Source organism: Helicoverpa zea, chromosome 27 (genome assembly GCF_022581195.2).
Source record: "Helicoverpa zea isolate HzStark_Cry1AcR chromosome 27, ilHelZeax1.1, whole genome shotgun sequence".
Taxonomy (NCBI): domain Eukaryota; kingdom Metazoa; phylum Arthropoda; class Insecta; order Lepidoptera; family Noctuidae; genus Helicoverpa; species Helicoverpa zea.
In genome coordinates, this window is record NC_061478.1 from 6,283,101 (window position 1) to 6,306,989 (window position 23,889).

Sequence of the window (23,889 nt, forward strand, 5' to 3'; positions counted from 1 at the left end):
AACCAAGGGGTATTGGGTTGCCCGGGTAACAGGGTTGTGGAGGTCAGATAGGCAGTTGCTCCTTGTAAAACACTGGTACTCAGCTGCATTCGGTTAGACTGGAAGCGGACCCCAACATAGTTGGGAAAAGACTCGGGAGATGATGGTAACCGAACCATTTTCAGTTGTCAAATCGCCGATGTGACCAATGGGCGGCAAGTATACGGCTGGTTATGGTTTGGTTATCGTTATAGTTAAATGGTATTCACTCTTTAACTAAATGGATTTTTTGAAAAAAGACATCAAAATTAGGCAAAAATAATTTGATGTAACAAAAATAATATTTGTATATGTAAATAAAATTGTAAAATGATCTATAAATGTAACAATAATGTGATGAAATGAGCTCAAAAACTATTTTTTTTTATACAAAAGTTAATGTTTTTTTATAGTTTTTGACAAACTTTTTATCTATATTTTTTTATTTATAAATATGTGTAAATAATATTTTAAGAGACTTAATAATTGTATTTTTGAAAGAATCTCTGTATCCATTCCAAAATGAGCTTTATTTTTGTAAAAATTGAAAATATTTTTGTAAATTTTAAGAAAAAAGAAATGAAAGTCCGTCCTTTTTTGATACTATATGTATTGTACGCTCATTTTATTATGTTAATCGACTCGCCAACGCACCACCACACAGGTCGACAGTCTGACAACGACTGACTCCCCACCGCTCGATCCGGTATTTATAACCGAGTGACGTATGCGCACGAGGCGTCATAATAATGACATAACCTATACAATGATGCACATGTACCTGCATACACTACATCTCTCCCTTGTTGTTTTGATTTTAACCTTGTTTCAAAAAGTCCAACAATCAAACTCATAAATATTTTGGTAATTTCTTAAAGATCTATCAAACACCTGCAGCACAACAAAACCACGCTATCAGATCAGTCCACCGATCACACTGCCATCAAACTGATTTACTTTGTTCCGTTTCCATTTCATTTCCCTTTCCATTTAAGGAGACGACAGATATCGGTGATACTGCAGGACACTACATCCCTTCCCTTGTGAAATAAACATAAATAAAAATCCGTCCCTTTGCAGACGGTAACATACCAGCATCTGCTTCAGGCTCAACAAGACAAATTCGTAGCAGTGATATCAGGCCGGCAAGTTTAACTTCAGGTTTTGTAGCCGCTGTTCCGGCCCTGTATTATATCTACACTAGAGATGATCCGTCCATTTGGCAGACATCCCGCCAATCAGTCCATGTGAAATCAAGCAAGTCTGAAATATTGCTGTGCCTTCAGATAATGAGCACTCATCTTGCTTGGTTCGACTTCACTTAAAACTGATACAGAATGCATTGTTCCAAGGTAAAAGATCGGCATTAGGGTACCTCATCAATGCTTTTCACTCATTCAAAACCGTACGAGCCGTACGAGGAAAGTAATCACATAAGATCGTCCCAATTGAATGGTGACCTAGATGGACTGTTTCCAATTTGATGATGACCATATACTTTGTCACCCATTTAATGGCGACCACATACTTTGTCTCCAATTTAATGGTGACTCCATACTTTGTCACCCATTTAATGGTGACCACATACTTTGTCTCCAATTTAATGGCGACCACATATTTTGTCACCAATTTAATGGTTTAAATTGTAGTTCTATGTACGAGTTAAGTACTTTGTGTGCCTTGTAAGCAAGAGAATGCTAACTCAACTAATTTTGGTAATATGTAGTTTTTAATTTGAGAGTGGAATATCAAAGCCTATCATTATCTCAGCAATGTAACAAACAATCTGGTCTTCAACCCTATTGATCAGCGCTAGTACTTTGCACGTTTCTGCTAGTACACTCGCTGAAATTCTGATATAGGCTTTAAATACCCTACATCAATGTATGTCCAATATCTAGTCAAGAAACTGTAAGCTTCTTAGCATTCAACACCCAACATATGAATACCTTACTGCATATAATAGTTGGAAGCGACCTGCATCCAGCGTCTTCCGGTGACCTTTATAAGGTCGTCTTTATAAGGTATCTGTGGAGATCAAAGGGGGAGGCCTATGTTCAGCAGTGGACGTCCTATGGCTGAGATGATGATGATGATGATGATGATATAATAGTGCGATAGGAATACTTATATTTCGGTTAGGCATCCAAGAACACTATTATCACCGGACATTGCGTTCTGTAATGTTTGTTTGCTTTTATTAATGTGGTTTTCAAAAATTAAAGTAGTCAAAGAATTATTATGCTTTGATGGTAAGCTTTTTAGTGTCATGGTTACATATTTAACTAATTATATTATTAGATTTTAACTAATTAGAACCATATTATGTAACGAACGCACTTTAACAGGTGTCACTAACTTTGCACTATATATTTTGAAGCTGTGACATTCTGCATCACCATAAAATAGAAGAGTCCCTGACCCTCAACTCATGCTCTTCTTCCTTTCAACAAGGTGACAGCAGCTCACAAACAGTTTTCTAGTCGATGCAATTTTCCTTTTGCAAAACAACCGCTAAACTTTCTAAAACATTTGTCTACACATAGATAAATGTGGGATTCTAATTCTATATCTCAATTTCATGAGCAGCTATGCTGCTCTCATGTCATACTTGACCTCATCAATTTGATGATCAGCTTTGTGCTGCTTCCATTTTTAATATTTTACGCTTTTCCAATTTCATGACCGCGTATAGGTAACGTAATATATATTTTTTTTTTATGTAAGTATAGTTGGCTGCATAAGTATGTTTATAGTTTTCGTTCAAAAGCGCTTACCCTTTATTGCAGCTGACTTTATCTACGTTGTTTTAGTTAGACAACCAGAATATAAAAATATTATTATCTTTTATAGGGAGAGCACCCCAGTAAATTTTTAAACGATTTGGTGACTAAGGGCAATTTTACTTCCTATACTTTAAGGAACACTTACTCAGATTATATTTTGCAGTAGGACTTAGGAACTTAATAATATTTTAGTTATTATTAACCAAATGTCGACGCAACTGTGTAGTTTAATTAGCACAAAAGAGTAATAAATGTCGATAAATGTAAATAGTGATAAAGTTCTTTACCTCTCATGCGAGTCCAATTGTCTTACGGTAACCTAAGATTGGTGTTCTAAGATCAATTATTATTAACCCTAACGCTATGGACACAAGACATTATTTTGTTAATAGATATCCATCCCATCACCCATATGGATCTTATCTTATGGGATGGGTTGAGGAAATTACACAACTTTATATTACAAGTAGGTGTGCACTTCAAGAATATATTAATGTGATGATTTATTAACTTGAGATCAATAAATGGATTCTATTTCATATATGTTCATATATGGTTACGTTATTCGCTCCTATGGAAGCATATTCTTCCACAACTCTCAATGTACTTATACTGCTTATTGGTACTGCAATACTGTAAAACATAATTTGCAAATAACAATATTATAATGAGGGCCACTTTGTTAAACTATTTGTAAACACCAATGTAAATCAATAAAAAAGAGGCTAAGATACCAATTAAAATTCATTCAAGCCTGAGTCTTGAAGGTTTTAAAAGCACACGCAATCATCAACTTTTGAGAACTTGATTGCAACAATCATCCATGAGCTAATCATCATTAGACAGTTCCCAGAGTAAGTATCTACATTGGAACTCCTTCCAGGTATCATCCTTAAAAGATTTTTTTGTCACAGATGAGAAGGCCCAGTTGGGTAAATGATGATGATGTCCTCCTAGCCGATTATCGGCTACGGCGGCTGTACTCACGTAAGAGGATTAGCCAACTGCGCAGGACATATTATAGTGCACAAGCATTTGCGCAGACACAGGTGCACTCACTGTTCCTTCACTCTCATAACCCGATGGGACGGCAATCCGACACGACCGGAAAGAGATCAGGCGCAGGACCGACATTTACGTGCTTTCCGATGCACGGGTGTATCAATCACCAACTTCCAGGCCCGACCCGGGAATCGAACCCGAGACCTCGTGCTCAGCAGCCGCGCTTGCGACAGCTAGACCAACGAGGCAGTTGGGTAGATAAAGTAGCATTGTCAAATAAATCACAGATTGCTCCAATGCTTAGTTCCATATTCTTTTGATCTAAGAGTTTTATATCAACCTAAAGTACTGAAATTACAATTGTGAGCTAGCATGTTTACCAAAGATTCTATCTATTGAATACCAAAATTTTGATCCACATTTTCCAGCTAGTATTGCTGCTTGTATGCTGTTCTACTGTTCTGTATCTTCTGGAATATCTCTGTTGTATAACAACCTCTTTAATACAGCAAAATAAAGTAAAAGTATTGAAATTATACCTAGGGTGACTGAGCAACTGTTATAATTAACACTATTATGGGTAGGCAACCCACTAGAGGTGTTGATGGACTTGGATGTTGTGCATAGGTGAATACATACCAGTATACCTGGGCGAGTTCTTCAACATACATGGCCAACCTACTACGGTCCCTCAATGTGCTGTTTGTTTAACTAGATGCCTAGCACATGTTTGTCATTTGTAGAACCGTTGAGTATATAACCCACCAGTTTGTTCTTGTAATATCCTCTATATTGCAAGCACTTGAATTAAGTTAGTTAAGTACCAGAACAATATAGCAGGTATAAGTTGTTGACTAGACTCTGAGAAGTTAAGTTTGGAAGCTTTTTATGATCCAAATCACCGGGCACAGAAAATATAAAAATTATCAAGATTTACTATTTAGTTGTTGCAGTAGTTGACAACTATCGCCAGATAATTTATGCGTGTACAGTCAATTGAATGACCAGTAGACGTTCACTACCGTTAACTGTCAAGCTGTCAATTTAATGACCAGTAGATATAGACTACTGCCAACTGTCAAGCTGTCAATTTAATGACCAGTAGATATAGACTACTGCCAACTGCCAAGCTGTCAATTTAATGACCAGTAGATATACACTACTGCCAACCATCAAGCTGTCAATTCAATGCCCAGTAGATATAGACTACTGCCAACAATCAGGCTGTCAATTTAATGACCAGTAGATACACACTACTGCCAACCATCAAGCTGTCAATTCAATGACCAGTAGATATAGACTACTGCCAACAATCAGGCTGTCAATTTAATGACCAGTAGATACACACTACTGCCAACTGTCAAGCTGTCAATTTAATGACCAGTAGATATAGACTACTGCCAACTGCCAAGCTGTCAATTTAATGACCAGTAGATACACGCTACTGCCAACTGCCAAGCTGTCAATCTAATGACCAGTAGATATACACTACTGCTAACCGTCAAGCTGTCAATTTAATGACCAGCAGATTTTTGGAATAGAATAGGTCTTTATTTGCTTAGAATGCAGGCACTTACAAAATAGGATTGTAAACAACATAATAAGATCCGTGTACATTCCGCCTTGTTGGCATGCAAGCACAACAATTATTAAACACAATTGATTATAAGGCAAATAGGTTATTGTATTATATCCTCTAGGAAATCCCACCACTGCTAAAATCGTCTTGACGACAATTCAACAACCAGCAACTTTATATTGCTTCCAATAAATGCCTATTATTGAATAAGCTTTGATGCAGGTTTAAGAATGAGTAAACTGATCACCAAGTAATGATTTTGTATTATAAATTACTCATTTGATAAATATTAACACCTGCAATAAATATTGCTACTTCCATTAGAATTGTAACAAGGTAAAATTAAACAAAGAATTACGTAAAAAGGTTAAAATTTGTTTGCAATTCGGGTGATACATACATGAACATAAAAGTTATGTATACTTTGTCATTCTACTCTCTTCCCTTCCTTCTTTCCTTTTGCTCTTTTTAATATGATTGAATATTAACATCGGTCAGAGGTTACTTGTTGTCAAAGCTTATTTAGCATACATTAATTTGGTATAGGCATGAATAGGACAAATTATTTAGTATAACCTTGTATATCAAATATTTTTCTGGATCACAGAACTAATAGGTAGTTCAAAATTATAAAAATTAGATAATAGGTAACTGTTGGTCCAAACACTCACGGTTTTATCCTCGTCGCCAATGTATTGTACGCTCATTTTATTATGTTAATCGACTCGCCAACGCACCACCACACAGGTCGACAGTCTGACAACGACTGACTCCCCACCGCTCGATCCGGTATTTATAACCGAGTGACGTATGCGCACGAGGCGTCATAATAATGACATAACCTATACAATGATGCACATGTACCTGCATACACTACACTATATTTTTATTGAAATAAATCAAGTTACCTTATAATTAATAAATCCAGTTTTACTTAATTAACTCCTTACGTAATTTTATGTAAATATTTATATCTACTAAAATAATGATGTTCAATCTAAAGCTATTTTTGTTTATAAATATTTTTTTAGATTGCTTAGGATTCAGCATCATTCTGAATTATCTAGCTATTTTAAACTACACATTATACACTAATAAAGTTCTGAACAGTGAAAAAAAAATAATTATTATATCTATTTACATCAATTAAGTTTTAAGTAGGTGATACTAGATGATATGATATGTAACATCTATGCCGCTTTTGACGTGTTTTCTAATTGAAGGATTTATTTAGACTCACGCCACACATCTAATATTTACCTGTATAAAAATGATTCCCTCCCTACATCCGTTAGTCATGTGAATGGCTTTACTCATTGAGCCAAAAATTATAGGATAGTTTTGGCGCTAACCGGCTACGGGAAGCAGTTATCTGGGGACGCAGGTGAAACCGCGGGCTGGCTCGGTTAAGTAGTCTATTTTAACTTAACTATGGGATTTATCCTCGTTAATATCTTCGTGTTCTATACCGTCACTACTCTTGTACATAGGTATAGTTTTGTATGGCGATGTGTGGCTGAATTCAGGCGAGTACGAACTCCAATCCACGGCGTGATACACTGAAATAAGAAAAAGGTGTAAGTTTTTAGATATTTTTTTAAGTATATTACTGAAAATTACAAGAAAAATCTTCCCCGAGAAAGCTGGGGTGGTATAACATTACTCAATTATCTTGGTTACCATACCACAAGAAAACAAGAAAGTTTCAGGAAAGCATTAAAAGTAGCTGTGAAAAATATGGTAAGTACCTATTTTCGTGATGGTTTTATTGTTTACTAGCTTCTGCCAGCGGTTTCACCCGCATCCCGTGGGAACTACTTCCCGTACCGGGATAAAAAGTAGCCTATAGCTTTCCTCGATGAATGGGCTATCTAACACTGAAAGAAATTTCAAATCGGACCAGTAGTTCCTGAGATTAGCGCGTTCAAACAAACAAACAAACAAACTCTTCAGCTTTATAATCTATACTAATATTATAAAGCTGAAGAGTTTGTTTGTTTGTTTTCATCCGGGTTCGTGCAGAGGTTCCCACGGCATGCGGGTAAAACCGCTGACAGAAGCTAGTATTAGTATAGATTTATGGAATCGACAAAATCTTATTTATTCACCAATATGCTTTCAGCGGTCCATTGGGACGGGTATTACTTATTAAGATCGTTCAAAAAGAATAGAAATAATAATAAAAAATCTTACCGAAATCCGGTAAACTTCTTTCAAACCCTGCAATGAGAAATTATAAATAAGATTTTGATCAATTTTATAAATTTAACTACCTACGTAAAATATAAAGTCGAGATTCTCCAAAGTAACAAATCGCGTGAGAACATGACTTAAATGTCTAAAATTGCAACCCTTTTGCGCGAACGCGGCATTATTCGTTCAAGAACGATTATGATGGAATATCGTCATAAGAATAATAAATAATCAGTTTTGTTAGTATTATTCTCCCCCAACTAACAATGTATTTAGTTAAATTAATGAAAACTTGTATAACCTTACCGTGGTGTTCTGGGGAGTGATCGTGGTGACTATGTTTAGCCTTCAAACTCGTGAAAAACGACGCCACCTGAAAATATAATAATACAAATAGAGTACCTATTGAGTATTTAGCTTGCCACGCCGCAGGTAGCGGGTTTGATTCCCACATATAGTTACAGCCTTTTTATCGGCCCTCTGCTGGCTGGGCACAGGCCTCCTCTCACACGGAGAAGGATAAGCGTTAGTCAATTGATTCCCGCATAAGTCAAATATTTGCATTTAACAAGAGCGTTTGAATTAATTAGAGTGTTCACCGTATTTACAAAAGAATAGTATGAATGGAATCGGCAGTCACCCTTGTGACCACTAGTAGAAGTATATGGTATGTATGACATAGAGGTTCGGTTGGGTACCTAACCATTGCCGGTCGGCACCTTATGTCGTGCGGTGTTCCGCAGGGATCGGTCTTGGGACCCCTCCTGTGGAACATCGGCTACGACTGGGTGCTAAGGGGTGAGCTCACGCCGGGCGCCGACATGACGTGTTATGCGGACGACACGCTTGTCACTGCCCGGGGGAGCTCGCACAGGGAAGCGACGTTGATAGCCACAGCTGCGGTATCACAGGTGGTGAACCGCATCCGGCGCCTGGGCCTGGAGGTGGCCCTAAACAAGTCGGAGGCCATCGTGTTCCATGGTCCCCGACGTGCGCCGCCGCCGGGATCACACATCGTGGTCAGCGGGGCCCGGATCGCTGTCGGCCCCACCATGAAGTACCTGGGCTTGGTGCTCGACAGCCGATGGGGATTCGGGCCTCACTTCCGGCGGCTGACGCCCAAGCTGATGGGCGCTGCGGGCGCGCTATCATCGTTGCTTCCCAACTTGGGGGGACCGAGCACCGCCTGTAGGCGGTTGTACGTGGGAATCGTGCGGTCCATGGCCCTATATGGGGCCCCCGTGTGGGCGATGGACATGACGGTCGGCACGCTCGCCATCCTGCGCAAACCGCAGAGGGCGATGGCCGTCAGAGTCATCCGAGGGTACCGCACGATTTCCTACGAAGCGGCTTGTGTCCTGGCCGGATCCCCGCCCTGGGACCTAGAGGCGAAAGTACTCGCGTCATTATACCGATGGCGCGAGGAAGAGCGGGTACGGAGCTCGAGGCCGGTGCAGCGGGAGATCGAGCTGCGCCGAGAGGAGCTCCGTCGAGTCCTAGTGGCGGAATGGCGGCAAAGGCTGATGCGCCCTACCGCCGGCCTTGCTACCGTCGAGGCGATCCGGCCAGCACTCGACGACTGGCTCGGGAGAAGGCACGGCTCCCTGTCATTCAGGGTGACGCAGGTACTGTCGGGGCATAGGTGCTTCGGCAAGTTCCTGTGTCGCTTAGACAGGGAGCCGGACTCTCGGTGTCACCACTGCGTCCATTGCGGGGAGGACACGGCGCAACACACGCTCGCTGAGTGTGTAGCTTGGGAGGAGCAGCGCCGTGTCGGTATGGTGCGGAGGATGGTCGGCAGTGCGGAGTCGTGGGACGCGGTGGTTTCCTTTTGCGAGGAAGTGATGTCGCAGAAGGAATCTGCGGAACGTGAGAGGTAGATTTTGACTCCCTTCCCCGGTCGCAGAAGGCGTACCGGGCGCAGGAGAAGGGCGGACAACGCCCTCTTCCGTCCTCCATGAATGGGTTCAAGGGACGTGGACCCGAGGCAGTGGCACGCGCGTGTGTCGGCGCGTACCCCTGAGGCGATGCACGGGGTAGGCGAACACCTCACTACCTTGTGCAAGAGACGAGGCCCGTGCGAGGGCCAGCACTAGTGTGGGGCTGCGGAAGAATCTGGATTCCCGCGGCCCCGCGCACACGTGCAAGGAGGACACAAGGGGATTTTAGCCGGTAGGAGTCCGGCATACCCCTCCGCCTCTCCCCAGGCGGAGGAAGTCCATGAAGATTTCCCCCTCCCAAAAAAAAAAAGGGTACCTAACCATCAGTGTACCGTCCGCGCCAAGCGCTGCTTAACCTTATCTATAATCGATCGACTCGTGCGGCTATTTCTGTACAAATATTTATATATAGCAATAGTAAAATAATTAAGGTCAAGTTTTAAGTAGATCACAAAAGCTAAATAAAGTATGTTGATAGAAAAAACTGACAAAAAATATAGTGAATAGACTAGATACTCAAATAACTTTTTAGCAATTTTTAAGGCGTGGTGTGAGTGTTAGCGTATCTTTTTGTTGGGAACAGTTTTCATAATCTAATATTATAATATAATATAATATATTAATATTAATATTATACTATTAGATTATGAAAACTGAAAACTATTAATATATTATATTATAATATTAATATTATAATATTAGATTATGAAAACTATATATATTATATTAATATTGGGTAGGTTTGACCTTCTCGACTTTATGCCGGTTTTAATAGGTATCCCGTTCCGCAGCCCGCGGAAAAAAAGATACCCATGTCCCCCCTAGTCTTTTTATTTAGATTTTATATAAGTATTTTGTATGTATTATTTATTATATAATGTGTATGTATTATGTAGTTGATGTGTTTGTTTGCGTTGTTCTTATCCTTCTTCTTCCTCTTCTAGGCTGTGATGATGACGAATGTTCGGTGTTAGATGGTGGCTGTGTTCTGTTCCTGGATGGCTGGTCCCGCTTGCGTGCTTGGTGATGGATGCGTGTTTTGTGTGTCTGGTGTTTGTGTGTCAGTGTGTGAGTGTTGTTCTTCTGCTGTTCGTACGAATACTGTGTCTCCTAATACTTTGCTGAGTATGATAGATGAATGTATGGCTGCTTGTTTTTGGAGTATGTGAATGTTAATTGATGCGTCTAATTGGTCTATGTATTTTTTTATGCTTTTTGCAACGATTATATATTATATTATATTATAATATATATTATATTATATTATAATATAATATATATAGTTTTATTATAATTATTATATGTATGTCTCTTTCAGACCTCGGGACTACAGAGTCCCGGATTTTTGGGAGGCGAACGTGGGGCCGAAGCCAACACGCTGAAGCCCTTTTGAGACAACTTTAATGAAATGGTGACACAAAACCGACGATTATCCCTGTATACACTATAGAAATGTACCCAAGGACAATCCCCGGTTCTGTGCTAAACTATTGCTAACTATGGATGAAAACTATTTGGGCTATTGTGATGGGATGCTAGTGGACTAGGAATGGGGAAACTACGGGAACTATGGCACCTGCCGATAACAATGTAATAAATACACGTAAAAATGGCAGGTGGAGACTCGCCAACTCACTTACTGGGCCCCCGGGAATCAGTCGCTAAATCGCAACAAGGGGGCAACAGGTACATGAGCGGCTGAAGGGTGAGGATACCTCGGCGGACTTTAAACGCAGATCACGCGCTCCCTGTGGGTCCAGCATCACCGGCCCACTCGCCACTTACCACGAGGCACCTACCTTCCGAGCGGGCTGCTAACCCTACTCTAGCGACTCCACTCTGACCGGCCGGTGAAGGCAAGCCAAGAGGCGGGAAACCTATCCCCCGTCATGCTTCACTCCGGCAAGCCGGAGATGGGGAACAGTATACTCTCCCTGGAGCACTCGAATATATAGCCCCGCGGGGTCGCTACTCCCCGTCATCCGCCTCAGATGTTCTGCGGGGCTTATATGTATTATAATTATGACATATCAAAACTGTTGGAACTGGACATGGACTATAGGAAATAATTAATAATGAAAATCGATTTTCTTAGGAAGAAATGTGTCTTAACAAGGGATAGGTACCCGGCTATACCTAGTTTGTGAAATGGCCGTGAAAATCTTTACAAAGAAAACAAATTTAGTATCAAAAAACATTCTAGATATTATGTAACTATATTCATGTGAAGAAGTCCCGCTGTTTCTAGACATGCACCCGTTTATTGTCACGGACGTATAATTAGCTAGACACATCTTTTATAAAAATACTATTGTAGCAGACCTGCTGATTGAATTCGATTTCACGTATGATGAGAAAAAAGAACAAAAAAACTAGTGTTGTGCCTTTGTAGTGAATCTGTGAATATATGTATCTGTCGATAGTTTGATTCCTTGCTACGAATATTTGTTTCAGTCCGTCGCTCCTTGTTAAACATTGGTAGGTATTCTACTGCATATGGATAGATGTATATTTGATTTAGTAAGGCTTAAAGATGTTTAGATTAGTGATAAATGAACAAAACATTGATGTATAGGGTAACGCAAAAGTCTCAAGAAACATACACTAGGTACTAATGAAGGTTTGTATACTGTATTATGGAAAGTGAACTTATTAAATATCGATATTAAAATTATCGAATACGCCACAAGACTAGATACACGAATTTGATACGAGTAGACAGCCTTCTATCTAGGTCAAATTGAATATATTTTAAAGTCTATTTTTATTTTCAGTCTGGTAAAACTTAGGCCTAAGTATCAAATACCCACGAATTATTTTTAAAAGCTTTTTTGAATGTATGTTTCTCATTTGAATATAAACTTTCGCCTTTCTTTTTCCATTTTTCTTTATTGTTTTTAACGTTTGTAGATTTTTAACAGACTAAAAATCTACCAAGACTGGGTCGGGCAACGCTCAATTTAAGGTTCGGTAGTTTCCCGTAAGGCGTTATAAGTGTCCCTACTTTAACAGTTTGTGCACAAAATGCGGCGTACACTTTTTATTTAACTAAACATTTTTCCAAAAAAGCGGTTTTAACTAGATTATATTTAGGTACTTGTCTCAAAAACGGGACCTTGTGTTTGGTAGTATTTGGCAAAAGTGAAAAGGTTTTTTATTCAAGTATACGCGTACTTTATGAAGGTAGAGTACATTAAAAAAAAATTAGATACGTATCTAAAAAAACTTAACGAAAGTGTGTTATAACAAAATAGAAGAATAGATTTAACATAGGTAGTTGCTATGGAAATAGCAAAAACATAGGTAGGTATCTACATAGACAAAAAGTAACGTTTCGCGCCGCAATTTTTTTTTTGTGAACTTTTTTGGTCATTTTCAAATCGGTAACGTTAGATTGTTTTATTTCTCCGTTGCTAAGCAACGTGATTTTGAAAATTATCGTAAGTGGAACGGGAAAATTGATAATTTTTCCTTATCCTACGTATATTATAAATGTGAAAGTTTGTGAGAATGTATGGATGTATGTTTGTTATTCAATCACGCAAAAACGGCTGGACCGATTTGATTGAAATTTGATACGTAGATAGGTGATACCCTGGATTAACATATCGCACGCTTAATCATATACTGACATAACTAAAAAATAAACCGGCCAAGTGCGAGTCGGACTCGCGCACCGAGGGTTCCGTACAAATGCTGTATAGATAAAAAGTGAGTTTCGCGCCAACCGTTCAGTTTAGAACAATCATAGTTATGGTAATTTCGTGAGAGTCAAAATAGTTAGTAGTTTTTATTTTATAATATAACTAAAATAGTAGGCCAGTACCTTGTAAAAGTTATTTTATTGAAGTTTTTTATATACATACAACATTTTATAGTCATCATTCAGAAATCTGATTGAAAATAACTAATTATGTCTTAAAGGTCATGGGGCATATCTGACCCGCTTTGTAAAAAGTGGCGGACATGAATCAAAGTAGTTTTAAATCGTGGAGAATGGTATGACGTTTCTTTGAATATAAATATTTTATTAAAATTCCATGGAGACGAATGTCCAGGATCGTTTGAAAAATATAAAAGACAAGCAGTTTCAGAGGATTGTACAGGTTGCAATGCTAGTTTTTAATGTTAAAGACATTTCATAAAGAAGGAAGGTGCCAATCCGGATGACCAGGATCTGATGAGGATCTGGAAACCCTGAGAAATCGAGGGCGACTCTTGAATATTGTAGGCACGCATCGAGTCATAACCAGACATGTGAGTGTATTTTTGAGGGTACTGGTAAACAGTGAAGGTTTGGAGCTGATTTGATTATGGAGACTACAGAGAGTCAAGGGAACTCCCGAACGGTATGTTGCAACTACCACGTGTTTGGGCTTATTTTATTCGTATTGGCGAAGACTTTCCACAAAGATAGGTTTGACTGCCATTGTGGGATCGACAGCTAAGATCAGATATAGTTATGGGAACTCCTTTACAATTTATAACGTAACCTTGTGTTGGAGCTTATTTTATTTTAGGTGATGAGAATTCACTACTATAGTTCGGCCATTCAGAGAATGCGTTCCTGACACGTCGCGATTGAACTGACGACGTAACTTTGCAATGGCGTTGCAGTTACGATAAAAATATTTTTGCTGGTTGTTTACCGTTTTAACAATTGAGGAGCATTAAAACAACATTATTATATCAATAATCAATGAATGTTATTACGTCGTCAGTTCAATCGCGACGTGTCAGGAACGCATTCTCTGAATGGCCGAACTTTAACTTGGGTTAAAGCAGCCATTGCAGGAATGGGATCTTTTATTTTTGAGGGATTAATCACCTAAAGAGCCCCAGTTTCAGGTTTTTTTCGAAACCGCCTGACGACTTGTAGCTGTCGAATTGTAACAACGACTTCTAGAGAGTAGGATTCGGGGCTGCTTTATAAAGTTCTTCGTTTATAAAGTCGGCATTATTTTATTTTGTAGCATTTTACAAACAAATCCAACTTCAAACATATAAAAAAGCAACAAGGAAACAAAAGCAAGAAAGAAATTAAAAAGATGTTCGGTGCATCGGTCTAGAAGTCGGAGTCTAGAGGATGCATCTATATTTATTTAACCACCGAGATCTAGACCGATGCATATAAACAGTTTTCTTGTTGTTTTAGAAGTTGTTTTTTTTTTGTAAAAAGTTTTTATTTTTAACTTTTGTGAAAAGTTCTCGTCAATACGAAAAATATAAGCCCAAACACGACGTAACTAAAACATACCGAGTTCTCTCGACTTTCTCACGTCTCCATCATCAGATAAGCTCTAAACCTTCACTGTTTGATAGTATCACCAGACATACATCTGAGAATCAAGTTTTAATCCTATGCATGCCTACAATTTCTGATAGTTGCCCTCGATTTCTCAGGATTTCCATCATCAGATCCCGACCTGATGACGATGGAAATAAACGGCGAGTATACTCTTTCACTACAAAGAAATGATTTCTCAAATCCGTCAAACTTGGTCGTTTAAATTCCCCATTGAAATGAGGAAAATATTTGGGGCCTTACTACAAAAACTTTAAACCCTGTTTTACACTTGTCTAATAAAATTTTGGCTGCAAAATGAACCATATGTCAACGTCATAATTTGACATTTTTTTAGACAAAGCATAAACTGACGTTTAAAAGTTTTTGTGGTAAGACGGTTGATGTTTACACCTGATTTTCTCTAGATTCCCATGGTTCACATTGATGCGACTAATGCCATAGTAAATCAGAGCCTTTATCATCTGTGCTATATTTCGTTCGTATCTGCCGTGGGTATGGTTTTCATACTAAGGTGCCCAATGACCTTTGAATGATTTAAAATTTTTCACAGTTTAGAGGCCATTATATTTAAGAAGTGTTTGATATGAATTTCACTTTTTATTCAAAACTTTAATATCTCTACGCGTTCATGTGAAAAAGGGTAGGTAGTAAGTTTATAATTATTAAAAAAATATTTTATGTCATGTAAGCAAAAATAATATTTTAATATTTTATGTAACTTCAAATTTATCATTTTCGCAATTTTTCCTTTATCTGTACTATATAACGTTGCTTCGTGCCGAATTTTAAGATTCTGAGTTCACGGGAAGTACCTTGTAGGTTTTGATTCCCTAGCGTGTGACGGAAATTCGTCTAAGGTGTCGGTAAAACTGCTGTATCTTTTGATCGCGTTAACTTAGAAGTTTGATTTTTTCATTGCTTAAAGGGACAATAGACCTAGGTATTTGGTATAAATTTCAATTTGGTACCTTTATTCGTTCGTGAGAAATAAGGTAGTAAGTTTCATTTTATTAAAATATTTTTATCATATTATATAACAAAAAAAATGAGATTTTCGCAATTTTTCCTATATTTGCATTATATAACAATGCTTCATGCCAAATTTCAAGATTCTGAGTTCACGGGAAGTACCCTGTAGGTTTTGATTCCTTTGCGAGTGTCGAGAATTTGTTGAAAATATCGACATAATCGGTTGTATCTTTTGATTGGCTTGGCTTAGAAGCTTGATATTTTCACAGCCTAAAGGGACAATAGACCCGAGTATTTCATGTGAATTTCAGCTTGATACGTCCACGCGTTCTTAAGATAAAGGGTCTTGACAGACAGACAGACAGACAGACAGACAGACAGACAGACGGACAACAAAGTGATCCTATAAGGGTTCCGTTTTTTCCTTTCGAGGTACGGAACCCTAAAAAACATCTATAATATACATAGATCGCCAATCACCTGAGTAGTTCTGACGTCAATCGCTATTTCCGTAACAATTATTGTCTGTACGCACCTACTTACTATTTTATCTACTTAAAAAAGTGCAGAAAACAAGAGCATTTTTTATCACACAAATAAGTATATTGAATTTCTAATGTATCGAGACTAGACATATAAAAACGTAAGTGTTGAAACACCACATTTTATGTACATATATCTAATGGTAAGACTAGATATCAGTTGACTTTCTGGCTTCTGACTATCTGTAACGACTGCCAAAGATGTTCAAATGACAGCCGGGACCCACCAAAGCAACATGCCTTCCGAAACACGGAGGAACTCGTCATGACATCGTCACCCATCCACGGATCGACCGCACCAAGCGTTGCTTAACTTTATGATCGATCGAACTGTTAGGTACTTAATTATGAGCTTTTTATAGTGTAACTTTCCCCTTCTATATAAAAATACTAGCTTCTGCCAGCGGCTTCGCCCGCGTGGTGTTTTGATAAAAAGTAGCCTATATCGCACGCTTAATCATATACTGACCGATTAGTGTTTCGGTCAAAGTTTAAATAAGTGTACCAAGAAGTTTATTTTAACGCCTTCTTTCGGCCGATCTCGGAATTTTTTCGATATCTTTTTTCTAGGCGGAGTTAGACCCATATCTGTCCCTTTCGAACTCAATCGTTTCGGCAAACTTTTTTACGAGACAGAGACTGATATCAGATTATGACTCATTATCATAATAATAAGAACATACATTGAACAAAACACGGACTCATTTCAAAATATGTCACCAGTATCAAAATCATACTTCATAGTATAAGGACCCATACCTTAATAATGAATATTCTTTAGTTATGTATTAAATAAAACACGGACTCATTTCAAAATGTGTCACCAGTATTAAATCAATGTAACTATATATTTTATATTAAATTGACGCATCTTGAGGAACAATTTTTTTACAATAACTCACTTTATCAACTATCCCTACAATACATTACTTCATTATATAAAGTTATTTTCTTTGAGTAATAAGCCATTTTGTAAGGTAAGTCAGGTTTGCTAAATCGTTTTTAGCGATTTCTTGAAAAACATATTTTTTAGGGTTCCGTACCTCGAAAGGAAAAAACGGAACCCTTATAGGATCACTTTGTTGTCCGTCTGTCTGTCTGTCTGTCTGTCTGTCTGTCTGTCTGTCTGTCTGTCTGTCAAGACCCTTTATCTTAAGAACGCGTGGACGTATCAAGCTGAAATTCACATGAAATACTCGGGTCTATTGTCCCTTTAGGCTGTGAAAATATCAAGCTTCTAAGCCAAGCCAATCAAAAGATACAACCGATTATGTCGATATTTTCAACAAATTCTCGACACTCGCAAAGGAATCAAAACCTACAGGGTACTTCCCGTGAACTCAGAATCTTGAAATTTGGCATGAAGCATTGTTATATAATGCAAATATAGGAAAAATTGCGAAAATCTCATTTTTTTTGTTATATAATATGATAAAAATATTTTAATAAAATGAAACTTACTACCTTATTTCTCACGAACGAATAAAGGTACCAAATTGAAATTTATACCAAATACCTAGGTCTATTGTCCCTTTAAGCAATGAAAAAATCAAACTTCTAAGTTAACGCGATCAAAAGATACAGCAGTTTTACCGACACCTTAGACGAATTTCCGTCACACGCTAGGGAATCAAAACCTACAAGGTACTTCCCGTGAACTCAGAATCTTAAAATTCGGCACGAAGCAACGTTATATAGTACAGATAAAGGAAAAATTGCGAAAATGATAAATTTGAAGTTACATAAAATATTAAAATATTATTTTTGCTTACATGACATAAAATATTTTTTTAATAATTATAAACTTACTACCTACCCTTTTTCACATGAACGCGTAGAGATATTAAAGTTTTGAATAAAAAGTGAAATTCATATCAAACACTTCTTAAATATAATGGCCTCTAAACTGTGAAAAATTTTAAATCATTCAAAGGTCATTGGGCACCTTAGTATGAAAACCATACCCACGGCAGATACGAACGAAATATAGCACAGATGATAAAGGCTCTGATTTACTATGGCATTAGTCGCATCAATGTGAACCATGGGAATCTAGAGAAAATCAGGTGTAAACATCAAATATTTTCCTCATTTCAATGGGGAATTTAAACGACCAAGTTTGACGGATTTGAGAAATCATTTCTTTGTAGTGAAAGAGTATACTCGCCGTTTATTTCCATCGTCATCAGGTCGGGATCTGATGATGGAAATCCTGAGAAATCGAGGGCAACTATCAGAAATTGTAGGCATGCATAGGATTAAAACTTGATTCTCAGATGTATGTCTGGTGATACTATCAAACAGTGAAGGTTTAGAGCTTATCTGATGATGGAGACGTGAGAAAGTCGAGAGAACTCGGTATGTTTTAGTTACGTCGTGTTTGGGCTTATATTTTTCGTATTGACGAGAACTTTTCACAAAAGTTAAAAATAAAAACTTTTTACAAAAAAAAAACAACTTCTAAAACAACAAGAAAACTGTTTATATGCATCGGTCTAGATCTCGGTGGTTAAATAAATATAGATGCATCCTCTAGACTCCGACTTCTAGACCGATGCACCGAACATCTTTTTAATTTCTTTCTTGCTTTTGTTTCCTTGTTGCTTTTTTATATGTTTGAAGTTGGATTTGTTTGTAAAATGCTACAAAATAAAATAATGCCGACTTTATAAACGAAGAACTTTATAAAGCAGCCCCGAATCCTACTCTCTAGAAGTCGTTGTTACAATTCGACAGCTACAAGTCGTCAGGCGGTTTCGAAAAAAACCTGAAACTGGGGCTCTTTAGGTGATTAATCCCTCAAAAATAAAAGATCCCATTCCTGCAATGGCTGCTTTAACCCAAGTTAGTAGTGAATTCTCATCACCTAAAATAAAATAAGCTCCAACACAAGGTTACGTTATAAATTGTAAAGGAGTTCCCATAACTATATCTGATCTTAGCTGTCGATCCCACAATGGCAGTCAAACCTATCTTTGTGGAAAGTCTTCGCCAATACGAATAAAATAAGCCCAAACACGTGGTAGTTGCAACATACCGTTCGGGAGTTCCCTTGACTCTCTGTAGTCTCCATAATCAAATCAGCTCCAAACCTTCACTGTTTACCAGTACCCTCAAAAATACACTCACATGTCTGGTTATGACTCGATGCGTGCCTACAATATTCAAGAGTCGCCCTCGATTTCTCAGGGTTTCCAGATCCTCATCAGATCCTGGTCATCCGGATTGGCACCTTCCTTCTTTAAGAAATGTCTTTAACATTAAAAACTAGCATTGCAACCTGTACAATCCTCTGAAACTGCTTGTCTTTTATATTTTTCAAACGATCCTGGACATTCGTCTCCATGGAATTTTAATAAAATATTTATATTCAAAGAAACGTCATACCATTCTCCACGATTTAAAACTACTTTGATTCATGTCCGCCACTTTTTACAAAGCGGGTCAGATATGCCCCATGACCTTTAAGACATAATTAGTTATTTTCAATCAGATTTCTGAATGATGACTATAAAATGTTGTATATAAAAAACTTCAATAAAATAACTTTTACAAGGTACTGGCCTACTATTTTAGTTATATTATAAAATAAAAACTACTAACTATTTTGACTCTCACGAAATTACCATAACTATGATTGTTCTAAACTGAACGGTTGGCGCGAAACTCACTTTTTATCTATACAGCATTTGTACGGAACCCTCGGTGCGCGAGTCCGACTCGCACTTGGCCGGTTTATTTCTCATGAAAGCGGTTAAGCCTTACTTGTGTGTGTTAATGTACATGAATAGTGTGTTTATATATGACTCGGCGACTGGACTACTACTGAACGCTCTCAAGCTAACGCATAAAAAGACAATGTCAAAATCGTGTAATCAAACTGGGCTGAAAATCAGCACCAATTGAACTCTAAAAAACCCCAAAATACTTGCTCTTTATAACTTCCTATGTGTTATTGCTTAAGGATTCGAAAGGCACGATAAACTGTAGGTCCCGGCTGTCATTTAACATCCTTGGCAGTCGTTACGGGTAGTCAGAAGCCAGTAAGTATAACAACCTGCCTTACATGGGGGTAGGTACTGGGTTGCCCGGGTAACTGGGTTGAGGAGGTTAGATAGGGCAGTTGCTCCTTGTAACGCACTGGTACTCAGCTGAATCCGGTTAGACTGGAAGCCGACCCCAACATAGTTGGGAAAAGGTTCGGAAGATGATGAAGAATATCTTACCTTAGCAGAACTGACAGCGATCTTAAACACCAGCAGTACCAGGCCGATAATGACAGACTTGACAGCCATGATGCTGGTCAGCAGCATCCAGGTCGAAGTGGCTCCCACGTGGAATACCAGCGGCATCATTGCCATACCCATCTTCTTCATGCTTTTGCCTTCTGTGGGAGAAGTGGGAGTGAGGAGTTGAAGGAAGATAGTTTTCTATGAAGTAATTCAACAAATTATTGTTTTTGTACCTAATCATTGAGAATACCTAAGAAAACTTGCTATGCTATATGGTTTTTGTGTTTTAGTAAGAAAATAACAGGAAAATTGATTTTATTCGAAAACAGAGTAGGGGAAATGTTTTACTGTTTTCAGTAATATAGGTACGTCATCGGCTTATTTTTTCTAAGTAGGTAAAAATTGTCGAATTAATGGGAAAATTAGCAAGGTGTTGTTTTGTCATAGAGATTTAGAAAAAGTGAAGAACGGCTTCTTAACTAGATACTAGGCCACCTCAACATTTAACACCAATTTGAAAAAAAATATAACTTGAATTTACAATGCTATAATAAACTCTCTCAAAAAATCTCACCAGCTTATTTTTTATATCTAGGTTCTTTAAAAAATTATAAAAAGTATTTATATTTACTTAAAAAAACGAAGTGACAACGAAAACAAACTTACTTCTATTAACATCCAAATCAGTCTTAGGTTTCAATTCTTCATAGTGCACCATTCTGCCCATCTCCGTTCCACCCAAATGTCTATCGTTAAAATTTTCCAAAAAACTTACAACAAAATTACTAAATTCACTCAATTTCTCAAAACTTTCTTCTAAAATTATTAATATATTATTTTCTAAACACATATTTGATTTTATATTCCAAAAAAGTATTAAAAAGAAAATTAATTTTGACAGTGACGCCATCTTAATTTTTTCGGAATTGCGCGCGCTCTCGCGATCCGTTAAAGACTGTTTTGTGAATAGATTAAAGTCACATTGAAAGGCGAAAAGGTGAAAAAATGGACGCTTTAAGTTACCTACTATACTTACTTTACATACTACTAAGCATTTGGAAAAGTGTTCGCCCAGCATCTTATAGGCAATAAGTACCTACATACTTTGATTTTTATGCGTGCAATTTTCCCGAAAACGCATTACTTACATTAACCTATACCAATAATATTGGTCTTGTCTTTGTCATAGATTATGCATCATAGATGCCATAATTGTAACTAGATGATGTTTTATTCTGATTAGGTGTTTGATGCTGATACTGATTTGGGAACTACTTCCCTACTAATTAATCAATCAATGAGCTTTCCAACTCTGTTTTTTTTTTTAATCAGGCCATTAGTTCCTTTGATTAGCGTCTTCAAAACAAACTCTTCAGCTTTATAATATTGGTATAGATTGTTTTTTCCTTAATGTGTATTTAATAAATAATAGTCTCACTGCATTCATAACCATTGAAAAAATACAGTTATGTTTGTGTCTTCTTACCTATTGTCCAAAAAAGCAATGAAGTGAAGTTGACAAAAAGCCTAATCAGTTCCCACGGTTCTTTTGATTGTCACGATAACGTGACGAGGCCGACACGATTGCATTTGTTTATAACCAGGAGAAGAGTCTTTATCAGATATCAGACAGTCTTCTTTCAGCACAGAGGAACAGTCAGAAAGTCAAGGGTAACTGGGTTAATGAGGTCAGTCGGATGGTTGCTCTATGTAAAACACAGGTAGGTACTCAGCCGCATGCAGTTAGACTGGAAGCCGACCCCAACATAGTTGGGAAAAGGCTACGTAGATGATGATGTTTTCAGACTTCAATAGAAACTTGAGTAAAGGAGAGGTATGAAAATAAAGAGGAGTAAAAACATTGACTTTGAACTGCAATGCCAATATCATACCGTTCACGTATCGTGAGATATAAAGCATGTACTATTACCTTTTCAAATATTGACGTTTTAAGCTTTTGTATAGTATTCCATTATTTACTTACCTACATAATAAGCTTTCTTTTCACCGCTATTTAATACGATAATTACTTTTTAATTAGTTATTAATGATAGTTCAAGTTCGATTGTCACAAACGATAAGGCAGTTTAAAACGAAGTAAGTTCAAGTATAATTTTCGCAAAAGATGATGGCGATGGCGGTTCTGCACCTGAAAATTTTCTAAAATCTCAAAATTGCATCTTTTACCTAGGTAGACAATTGCTAATGGCATTGTAAGCCATTTGAACCGCAGACAGACATTCTAGTTTTTTGCTTTAAATATTTAACTATATCTAGTTCTCAGGTTACACGGCTATTATTTTACTCATCTAGTCTAGACCGAGTTATAGCCTTTTTATCGTCCCACTGCTGGGCACAGGCCTCCTCTCACACGGAGAAGGATTGAGCATTAATCACCACCCTTGCTCAATGCGGGTTGGTGATTTCAGATTTTATAGTCCAGGTTACCTCAAGATGTTTTCCTTCACCTTTTTATCAGCCATTGGTGTCCAAAATATACTTAGAAAGTACATACAAACTTAGAAAAGTTGCATTGGTACTTGCCTGACCTGGAATCGAACCCTCACCCATATACTCGAGAGGATGGTTCTTTACCCACTAGACCAAGGTATGCCTAGGTAATTCAAAATCGCTCAGAAAGTGACCTTCCTTCATACACTTTCACTTCTTCAAACAAAATAAATAAGTCTTCGAAAGAGTTCAAAATATTTTGGAGATTGTCCACCTAGTCTTTTATTTTCATTTCGACATAATGTGCACATGAATTTTGAATTAATTTCGTTCCACTTATTTTGGCTGTCATTCAAAATGGAGTAGTTAGGTTTTTAACAAAATTATGGCATCTTCCTAGCTTTTTCCAACGTGTGTAATGTAGCTGAGTACCAGTGTGCTACATGGAGCGACTGCCTATGTGACTTCTTCAACCCAGTTACTCGAACAACCTGTAGGTACCTCTTAGTAAGACGGGTTATCAGACTTTCTGACTACTCGTTACGACTGCTAGAGATAGTCAAATGACAGCTGCCAATTTGTCGTGCCTAAAAAATTAACCATTTTTGCTCAAAAGTGAGTTATAAGTTTGTTGCTTCCTGGTGTGTTTATGTAAATAGTAAATAAAATTTGAATAAGTATTATTCAAAATCTGACTTTAAGAAGAGAATTTAAAGCCCATTACACATATTGATTTCTGTCACTTAAGCGATTATTAGACATTTAAAACAAAATTACTTTAACGGATTTTATCGCCGTTATTTTATATTATTTGTCTTAAATTAGTCTGCCCGTGACCATGGATGCTGTAAAGGATCCGAAACGTCAGG

The 23,889-nt window shown here is 37.7% G+C and overlaps 1 protein-coding gene across 1 annotated transcript; it reads right to left on the bottom strand.

Annotated features, from left to right (window-relative positions):
- Positions 1–6,318: 6,318 nt before the first annotated feature.
- LOC124643220 lies at positions 6,319–23,140 on the bottom strand. The gene is made up of 6 exons (XM_047182097.1): positions 23,137–23,140; positions 21,236–21,385; positions 20,564–20,724; positions 7,885–7,951; positions 7,579–7,605; positions 6,319–6,944 (listed from the first exon to the last, which is right to left on the bottom strand). Exons 1-6 carry the CDS (start codon positions 23,138–23,140, stop codon positions 6,811–6,813), a joined length of 543 nt encoding a protein of 180 aa, XP_047038053.1. The 3' UTR covers positions 6,319–6,810.
- Positions 23,141–23,889: the final 749 nt, after the last annotated feature.